Source organism: Hemitrygon akajei, chromosome 24 (genome assembly GCF_048418815.1).
Source record: "Hemitrygon akajei chromosome 24, sHemAka1.3, whole genome shotgun sequence".
Lineage (NCBI taxonomy): Eukaryota > Metazoa > Chordata > Chondrichthyes > Myliobatiformes > Dasyatidae > Hemitrygon > Hemitrygon akajei.
In genome coordinates this window covers 970,311-981,153 of record NC_133147.1, presented here as the reverse complement: position 1 = coordinate 981,153, position 10,843 = coordinate 970,311, and the positions used below count along the sequence as shown (strand labels likewise).

General features: G+C 45.2%; 1 protein-coding gene across 1 annotated transcript in view; it reads right to left on the bottom strand.

Annotated features, from left to right (window-relative positions):
• Nucleotides 1-7,088: 7,088 nt before the first annotated feature.
• bsdc1 (BSD domain containing 1) overlaps nt 7,089-10,843 on the bottom strand; it is a 68,765-nt gene continuing 65,010 nt past the window's right edge. The window contains exon 11 of the mRNA XM_073028173.1: nt 7,089-7,338. Within this exon, the coding sequence (XP_072884274.1) occupies nt 7,315-7,338 (24 nt within the window). The 3' untranslated portion in view covers nt 7,089-7,314. The remainder of the gene's footprint in view (nt 7,339-10,843) is intronic.

Below are 10,843 nucleotides of genomic sequence, written 5' to 3'. Positions count from 1 at the left end.
CTCTCCTCCTTCACTTTCTCCTGTGGTCCACTCTCCTCTGCTATCAGATTCCTTCCTCTTCAGCTCTTTACCTTTCCCATCAAACTGCCTTCACCTATCTCCTTATACCCAGCTTGCATCCCTTCATCCTCTCCCCACATTTTTATTCTGGCATCCTCACCCTTCCTTTCCAGTCCTGAAGAAGGATCTCGGCCCAAAGCATCGACTGTTCACTCTATTCCGCAGATGCCACCTGACCCGCTGAGTTCCTCCGGCATTTTGTGTGTGTTGCTCTGGACCTCCAGCTTGTGCAGATTTTCTCATTCTTATGTTACTTGTTCAGTTGACTCAGTGACAGACATTGATTCGACATCTTTCCATCCAGATGAGATGTTGTAGATGTTGAGTGAATAAAGAACATCTCCTGGTTGCCATTTCACTTTCAACCAGCCAGCTTGTTATGGGGTAAGCCAGTTCTGATGGAAGGTCAACTCCTCATCTCAGGCTATTAATTTATGTATTTATTTAGATGCAGTGTGGAATGGCCCTTCCAGCCCTTTGAGCTGCACCACCTGCAACACATCAATTTAACCCTAACCTAATCATGGGATAATTTACAATGACCAATTAACCTACTAACTGCTATTAACCCAGACTGTGATTGAAAACCAGAGAAGAGGGCTGGGAGTGGCGGCGGCTGACTACTGGGGTGTTATGGGGGACATTCTGTGGGAATATTGACCGATGGCCTGTATAGGTCTGGAACGATATTCGTACACAGTTCCTTGCAAACTCCAATATGATGGCAGGGAGGGAGACTGATGGTGACAGCAGCAGCATGGAGGTTGAGTGGGAAGAGATGGGGAGAGGGACTAAGAATAGGAAGGTGATGGGTCGGAAGAGAAAAAAAGGTGGGTCTAGTGTAGGTGGATCGGAAAATGAGGGAAGAGAATTTGAAGAGAAGGGCCTAAGGGCAAAATTGCTAAATGCAGTGGTAAGATTTGAGGGGGAAGGGAGAGTAAAGAAAATCAATCCGCTTACTCTAACAAAAATCATCAGAGGGCAAGTAGGGGAAGTGAGCCATGCGAGAATTTTAGGAGATGGATATTTGCTGAAAGGATGTAAAACTAAAGAGCAGATGGAGAAGGCAATGAAGGTGACTAATGTTGGGAAAGTCAGTGTCCAGGGTTGTAAGAGTTGGAGCATAAAGGGTCAATGGTTGCAAGGGGGTGATTTCTGGGGTTCCCCTCTGTTAATATGAAGGAGTTAGTGGAGAACTTAAGGGAGAGGAATAGTTCAGTGAAGAGTGTGAAAAGAATGACAAAGGGAGCAGAGAAAAGGGAGACTGAAAACCGTTCTGGTAGAATTTGAGGATAAGGTGCCTCCAATAAGGAGTTATATTTTGGATTTCTGAGATACAATGTAAGAGAATATATACCAAAACCTATGAGGTGTTTCAATTGCCAGGAGTTTGGGCATGTGGCCAAAGTGTGCAAAGGAAAGAGAAGATGTGCAAGGTGTAGTGGGGAACATGAATACAGAAAATGTGGAGAGGGAGTGGGACCAAAGTGTTGTAATTGTGGAGGTAACCATAGTGTAGTGTACTGGGGATGTGAAGTGGTGAAAAAAGAGGTGGAGGTGCAGAAGATAAGGGTGAAGGAAAAAGTCTCATATGCTGAGGCAGTCAAATTGGCAGGACAGAAGAAATTGAATGAGGGAGGATGTAGCAAAGAGCAAGTGGCAGCTAAAGAAAGGCAAGATAAGAAAAATGCATGGATAGAGAAGAAGAAATTGGTGGCCTTTATAGCAGGAGTGGGAAATGCAACTTGTGAGATCAAATCTAAAACTGAAAGGATTCAGATTATTGTGAAAGCTGCAGAGCACCATTTGGGTATGATAGGATTAAAATGGGAAGAGGTAGATGATGAACTCAGGGTACAGTCAAGTCAAGAGACAGTATGTGTGATTTAATATTACTAATAATGCTACTTCTTCAATGGAATGCAAGAAGCCTGATTAGTAATGGACAAGATTTCAAGTAGTTTATAGCTAGTAGGAGATAAAAGCCAGATGTTGTGTGTATCCAGGAGACCTGGTTAAAACCTAATTTAGATTTTGTTTTATATGGTTATGAGGCAGTAAGGCGAGACAGGAGAAAGGGGGGATGAGGAGGATGTGCAACTTATGGAAAGCAAGGTATTCTTTATAGAATACTAGGAATAGGAAGTGAACAAGAGTATGTGGTAGTAAAAGTATGGGCTGAAAGGAAAGAGTTGGTGATTATGAATTATTATAATCCATGCAAAAGGCTAGAGTTAAACAAGCTTGAGGAGATAGAAGGGCAGAATAGTAATAACGTTTGGTGTGGTGATTTTAATGGACATAATGTATTATGGGGGAACGACAGAACAGACATCAACGGTCAAGTAATAGAGGAGTTGCTAGAAGAGAAGTATTTAGTGTGCCTAAATGATGGCAGTAGTACTAGAATTGATGTTAATACAAGTAAAGAATCTGTGCTTGATCTTACATTAGTATCAAACTCTATTGCATCAGTATGTGAGTGGTTAGTGTACCCAAGAAGGAACTGTAGGGAGTGATCATTACCCAGTCTGGTGCAAGATAAATACTGTATAGGTGAGAAATGAATCCTTGAGAAAGCCGATTGGGAGAAGTTTCTGGAAAAAAGTGATAGATATCTAAGTCAGGTCAGTGATGAGATGGACATAGAAACACCTAACAACATATTAAAACAAGGTATAATATCAGCTGCATTATAATCCATTCCTAAAAGTAAAGGAGGAACAAAGAAAAGAGTAATGCCATGATGGGATGATAATTGTAAGGAAGCAGTGAGAAATAGAAATAAAGCTTTTAAATTGGTTAAAAGAACTCATAACTTCCAACATATGATTCAGTACAAACAAGCTCAGGCAGTAGGAAGGAGGACAATTAGACATGTTAAAAGGACACACTCATAAATATACCAGCGGAAGTGGAGAGGTAATTGTTTGCAGGTGACGGGGCTTTGTGGAAAAGAGGGAGAAATATTGAATATATTGTTATGAAAATGCAAGATGGAATTAATCAAATTGAAGAGTGGGGGACAAAGTGGGGTGTTAAATTTTCAGTGGAGAAGACAAAAACCATGTTCTTTACAAGGAAAAGGCTCAGGGGACTTAATTTGACTCTGTATGGAAGTAACCTGGAGAGAATTGAAAGTTTTTGGTTTTGGGGAGTGCACTTTGACTTGAGATTAACATGGAGAGAACATGTTAGATATGTAGTTGCTAAATGTAAAAATGTGATAAATGTCATGAGGTGTCTTGCTGGTTTGGAATTGGGTGCGGATTTTGCATCACTGAAATATATTTATGTAGCATTAATAAGATCAAGATTAGATAATGGAAGTATTGTATACGGGTCAGCAGCAAAATCTGTGTTAGCAGAACTGGATCTTGTGCAAGCTCGGGCTCTAAGGGTGTGCTTGGGAGCGGTTAGAACTTCCCCAGTATGTGCACTCCAAGTTGAAGCAAATGAAATGCCATTGGGGCTGTGACATAAACAGCTGGAGGCCAATTACTGGATTAATTTAAGGGGGCATGGTGATAGCCATCCTACAAAAAGGGTGTTGGAGACATGCTGGGAGAAGGAAAGGACACAAAAAGAAAGTTTTGGCTGGACAGGAGAGCAAACAGCAAAAGATATGGGTGTATATGATAAAGAGTTTTGTCCAAGTGTGGTGTGGCCTCTCAGACCTTTCTGGGTATTAGAAAATCCCTCTGTAGATTTGGAATTGCTTAAGATTAAATGCAGTAATAAAACGGTTGATATACTCAGTGAATATACTCAGTGAAATTCCCTATCATAGGTATAGGGAATGAAAATATAAAGACGTACAGATTTTTACGGATGGATCAAAGGATCCAGAAACAGGTAGAACACTCTGCAATTGTTGTGCCAAGTTATCAAGTGGAAATTAGCAAGAGAACGCAGGATTGCTTGAGTGTTTATGCAGTTGAAATGTTTGCCATATTGTTAGCACTAGAATGGAGTGAGCAGATTGATTGTAATAATATTATGATATGTAGTGATTCTGTATCGACCCTTGCAAGCATTAAGGCAGGTACAGCTAGAGGACACCAGGATCTGCTTTATGAAATCCTGTTTGCAAATTCAAGACTGGCTAGACAAGGCAAAAATATCGCATTCATGTGGGTTCCAGCACATTCGGGTATTATGGGAAATGAAACAGCAGATAAGCTGGCAAAAGCAGCAGTCAAATAAGGATCTGTAGAGGTCAATATTAAACTATCAAAATCAGAAGAGAAGAGCATAATGTGGAGAAAGATAAATCAACAGTGGCAGCAGCATTGGGATAGAGCAATAAAAGGAAGACATTTACATTCAATTCAGAACAGAGAAGATTTGGGAAGGAGTAGGGGAGTAAAGCGGAAGGAGCAAGTAATTATAAGTAGACTGAGAATTGGGCACAGCAACCTTAATGGTACTCTGGCCATCATAAATAAACATCCGACAGGTTTTTGCAATCTATGTCAGGAGACTGAAACAGTAGAGCATACCCTTATTTCATGCAAGAGATTTGCACAGGAAAGACAACAAATGCTACAACAATTACGCAAAATAGGACTGGTAGAGAACAGTGTTAAAGGTTTATTGGAATGTGGGGAGAGTGATCAGGGGAGGAAATGGTTGTTTAGTTTTTAAGGGCGATGGGACTGGACAGATGACTTTAGGCAGTCAAGTGAATGGACAATGAGGGACAGTAAATCCTGAAGATGGCAGTAATGCAACAGTGTGGATGCCAACTGTCGTAAAAGCTCAAAAGAAGAAGAAGGAAACCAGAGAACCCAGAAGAAACCCACACAGTTATGGGGAGATTGTACAAACTCCTGTTGTCTCTCTCCACAAATGCTGCCTGGTCTTGTGGGTGTTGCCAGCAACACCCCCCCCCCCCAGTGGAAACCAATGAGGTCACAGGGAGAAAATACAAACACGTGTTGTCACCCTTCATAGATGCCACCTGCTCTTGTAGGTGTTTCTGGCATTCCTCTTTGATCCCAATACAGTGCCAGCCTTGCCTGCCACTCACTGTTCTAGCACATTGGTTCATCTGCCCTCTTATCCAGCAAAAGCAGCGTGTTTCCTGCACAACTTTGGTGTCCACCCCATCATGAACTCTCCTTCTGTTCCCTCCACTCCTGCCACCCTCTGCAAATTCATACATAATAGCTTTCTCACATTATCGCTACCCCCAAAACATTAACCATGTTTCTATCTCTACAGATGCCATCTGATCTTGTTGCTAGCATTTTGTCATGTTGGAAAGGTTCAACTAAATGTTTGTCGAGTTTTCATTTGATTTCAGCAGCACTGTTCCCTCTGAGCAGTGCGGGTGCGCGGCCGCGCAGTCACTGAAATGCTCCCACGCCCATCACCTTCGTTGCCGCGCAGTTGAGATTTTATTTTATACAATATGCCACGTGGTTTTCAGGCTGTGGAAAATTTTCCTGCTCAGAGCAATGGTTGATCGCGCAGCTGCGATAAAAAAATATTAGAGGTAACATTTCTCCTCCTTTGTCTGAGTCAAGTTGTCCTGCTGAAGGGTTTCACCCGAATCGTTGACTATACTCTTATCCATAGATGCTGACTGGCCTGCTGAGTTCCTCCAGCATTTGGTATGTGCTTTAGTAAACCTGCCAGGGCAGCAATCCAAACTCACCATATACCCACTTTGGATTAAAATTGTGTAAAAAAATTGGGCATGAAAACGTCCATTTGCAGAAAGAGCTTTGACGGAGTAACATCTACCCGCCAAAACGATGTCAAATGAAACGGGACATTTGATTGTTGTTGCGGTTGAACACGGACTGTTCCCATGATTCTGTGAGATCACAGGGAGAGCAACGCCTGGGGTCAGTCACACTCAGTCCGGGTGCCGGGGGTCAGTTACACTCAGTCCGATGGTGGGGGTCAGTTACATTCAGTCTCAGGGTAGGTGGGTCAGTTACACTCAGTCCGATGTTGGGGGTCAGTTACATTCAGTCCCAGGGCAGGTGGGTCAGTTACACTCAGTCCAATGGTGGGGGTCAGTTACATTCAGTCCCAGGGCAGGTGGGTCATTTACACTCAGTCCGATGGTGGGGGTCAGTTACATTCAGTCCCAGGGCAGGTGGGTCATTTACACTCAGTCCGATGGTGGTGGTCAGTTACATTCAGTCCCAGGGCAGGTGGGTCATTTACACTCAGTCCGATGGTGGGGGTCAGTTACATTCAGTCCCAGGGCAGGTGGGTCATTTACACTCAGTCCGATGGTGGGGATCAGTTACATTCAGTCCCAGGGCAGGTGGGTCAGTTACACTCAGTCCGATGCCGGGGGTCAGTTACGCTCGGTCCGGTGCAGTGGGCCAGTTACACTCAGTCCCAATGTAGGAACTGCACGCCAACAGAAAGGTTGACCATAGATTCAAAAAATCTTGCACACTTTCGATTAAGAAACACTGAAGGACGGAAGGTGACGTTTGATGTGTTTGATGACTGAACAGGGACATTTGTTACTGCAATATTTTCACTGAAGTCAAACATAGAACATTACAGCCCCTTCAGGCCAAGATGTTGTGCCTACCAAGCCTAACCCTTCCCTCCTACCCAACTCTCCTCCACCAACCCTAGCAGGACTTTCCATGCATCCATCAGCCTCTGTGTTAAGAATTTAACCCTGATATCCCCCACCCATCACTTTAAAATTCTACGCCCACCCCGTATTAGCCATTTATGCCCTGGGAAAAAGTCTCCAGGGCAGATCCTGTAGCTGTTGGGAACAGCCCCTGGGGAAGAACAGGTCGATGTACTAAGATCTTGTTCCCAGGTGCGATCTAGTGAGGTATTGATGTTCCCAATATTATTTCTGGAACTTGACTCTATTGTTACTCTGGGGAACCTTTTCTTGCCAGCGGGTACCGGAACAGAGTTCTCTCAGAGACCAGATTAATTGTCATTTTAATCGAAGTCACACTCCGACATAGTTACTTTATTGGAGCGACCAACCAGGGCGGCAGGCGAGGAAGTTGATATGATTCACTGAGTTAAGGATCGGCCCCCGTTGAATGAGAGGTATTTGAAGACTACTTTTATTGCATCGTACAGAGACATTTTCTGAGGCAGCAACCACAATAGCCTAGTCTTCCACTACCTGCTCCCATATTTTCGCATTTATACTAATATTTAGTGGCTGGCTATGTTGCACGTGTCGGAGGATTCCTGTCCATTGCTATATAAACATCGATGGAAACGTGAGGAATGGTCAGGCAGTGACTACCCGGACATCTTCTCAGCTGTCTGCACAGGGAAAGAAAAAAACCTGATTAATGTTACGTCAACATCAAGTTCAGGGTAAAACACAGGCAACTTGCAACTACCACATTGCATAGAGGGCGAGGTTGCAAGGCTAATACACCACTAACTAATACTACACACCATTGTTAACCTGCACCAATCACTAACTTGCACAAAACTATCACTAACTTACATTAACCTAGCACTTCCACCAAACCTGATGGAGAGGAACATTCATGAATTTGTATGACAGCGGCACCTTCTGGAGGAATTTAAGGTGGAGGGTTATATGGGAAGCAGGGTTTAAGGATCGGCACAACATTGTGGGCCGAAGGGCCTGTACTGTGCTGTATTGTTCTATGTTCTATGTTCTGTCAGCGCTTCGCGGCTGGAACGGAAGTTCTGGCGCTCGCAGATAATATGGTTGTCCCGCAGGACGGTCCAAATCCACACCGGATTCTTGGCATCGCTCGGTGCCGGTGATTTTCTTCCAGGGAACCGATCACGGAAACTGAACTTCGCCATTTCCCTAATCGGGATTGTTCCCTGACGTTATCGTCCCCACCAGTAAACGCCTCTCAGGACTCACTCTGATCACGGAGAGGTGCAGCGGCGTCGGGGGGAAGGAGACAGTGACTCTGCCCCAGAAACAGGGGAAGCTCGGGGATGGTCCCACTGTCCCTCCCAAACTGCTGTTAAATCCACAATTCCCTTCAGTGTAGACGGAGTAGCGACCGCTCCTGAGCCTACGGCTGACAGCAGTGAAACAACTGCAGAATTTCAGGTGGTGAAGAGAGGGCATGCAGCAGCGAGATATATCACCTAGTTGAAAAGAATCGCAGCAACAACCTTGCACTTAACATCTGTAAACCGAAGAATTGGATTGTGGACTTCAGAAAGGGTAAGGCAAGGGAACACACACCAGTCCTCATAAAGGGATCAGAAGTGGAAAGAGTGAGCAATTTCAAGTACCGGAGTGTCAATATCTCTGAGGCCCTAACCTGGACCCAACATAACGATGAAACCACGACAGCGGCTATACTTCATTAGGAGTTTGAAGAGATTGAGCATGTCACAAAAGACACTCGCAAATGTCTGCAGATGCACCGTGGCAGATGTAACTGGCCGCATCACCTTCTGGTATGGGGGGTGGAGGAGGGGCTACTGCACAGGATCTAAATAAGCTGCTGAGAACTGTAAACAGTCGATGATTCAGGACAGCTTCTTCCCCTCCGCCTTCCGATTTTTGAATGGACACTGAACCTATGAACAGTACCTCACTGCTTTTTACAGTATTTCTAATTTGGGCTACTTACTTTATATAATTGTAAATTAAAACCAAGAGACGTCGCGCCGGCGCTTCTGCCTTGAAACACAGTGGAGTGTGCGTGCACTGTGAGGTCACAGACACTTCACTGAAAGGGTTCTGTGAGATCTTGAGAGATGGTGTATTTTTCCATTTCGGTAAGCTAAATTTTCCCGAAGTTTGGGGAACGGTGAGTTCCCAGACCCGACCGACAGTTCTCTCCAGAGAACGCCGGCCGATCAACTTGTTTTAAAAAGCATTTTCAACCTCTCTCAGATGAAATCACTGTGGAAAGCTCAGAGCCGGCAGGCTCCTGTCTGAAGCTGTTACCAAACCGAGATTATCACACTGACCTTGCGGCAAGTTGGTTTGGTGTCTCGGATTCCAGGTTTAGTGGCCTCGACACAGATCCCTTGGAATCGCCCGCTTCGATGGGGAACCTCCTGGGCTCGGGGTCTGTCGGGGTGCTCATCCCTTGTTGGGAACAGACACAGACAATGGTCAGCCGCCGGGCGGTGACACACGAGGGGAGAAGTTTTGTAAACGGCCGCTACTCACTGGAATGAGGAGATGGAGGGGTAGACTCATGAACCACTCCTGTCAGATTGATCAGAATGTGTTAACGACCGTCCCGTTACCCCTGGGTCAGGCTGGAGACGTCACAATACCGAGCCATGAAATAGACGGGCCACGTAGTTGGCGGAGTTTGAGTTTGATGTTAACGGGTGGACGGGCACCGGTAGATGTTCCGCGGTGGGTTCTCACGCAGCTTCACCCACGGATCCGGCTGCTGCTTCCTGCTCAGCGCACTCCCGAACTTAAAGACATTCATTAACTCTGTGCCATCGTTTTGGGTGTTGGTTTAATTAGAGTTCCTGATTTCCGGAGGAGAACAGTCGTGGCTCCTCCGCTATTGTGGGACGCCCCAACATTCACCGGACACGGGGACCCACGGCGCCGACTGTACCGAAAACCGCAGGAAGACGCGGCACCTGGCGGCATATGCGACAGTATTGCCTTCTCAGTGTTAGCAAACCGATGGATGCAATTGCTTACATCCAACAAACTTTCAAAATGTTACCGGATAGCGTTATTTTTTTAAAAGGGAAAATTACGTTGGATCTCGGCAGCACAGGCGGAAAGAGAAACCCGTTAACATTTCAGCAGTAACTGAAGCGTGGGCGACCTGAACCCCGAGATATTTTTGCTCTTCTCAAGGACGTTTCTTCCACTGACGGCAACGGCTTCATGGCGAGAGTCGCCGGGGTTCCGAGTGTGGAGGGGCTCAGGATAGGCCGGGGGTTCCAAGTGTGGAGATCCGAGGGTGATCGGGCAAAGATCGAATAGGTCGGGACCAAGTGATCGGCGAGGTGAGTTTCCGCGACAAGCAGTCCTAGAGTCATAGAGAAGTATCCAGTCCGTGCCGAACTACTGCATATTCCCATCGACCTGCACCGGGACCATAACCCTCCATACCTCTCCCATCCATGTACCTATCCAAACTTCTCTTAAACATTGAAATCGAGCTCACATGCACCACTTGTGCTGGCAGCTCATTCCACACTCTCATGACCCTCTGAGTGAAGAAATTTCCCCTCATGTTCCCCTTAAATTTTTCACCTTTCATCCTTAACCCATGACCTCTGAATGTGGTCTCTCCCAAGCTCAGTGGAAAAAGCCTGCTTGCATCTACCCTGTCTATACCCCTCATAATTTCATATACCTCTATCAAATCTCCACTCAACCTTCTACCTTCCAAGGAATAAAATACAGATCTATTCAAACAACACACTCAAATTGCTGAAGGAACTCAGCAGGCCAGGCAGCACCTACTGGAAAAAGTACAGTCGGCGTTTTTGTGCATATTCTCGGGTTTCCAGCTATCTGCAGATGTTCTCTTGTTACAGGTCTATTCAATCTTTCCTTATAACTCGGGTTTTCCAGACCTGGCAACATCCTTGTAAATTTTCTCTGCACTCTTTCAACCTTATTTATATCTTTCCTGTACTTAGGTGACCAAAACTGCACATAATACTCCAAATTAGACCTCCCCAATGCCTTGTACAACTTCAGCAGAACATCCCATCTCCTGTACTCAATGCATTGATTTATGACGGCCAATGTGCCAAAAGCTTTCTTTACGACCCTATCTACCTGTGACACCAGTTTCAACAAATTAAGGACCTGTATTCCCACATCCCT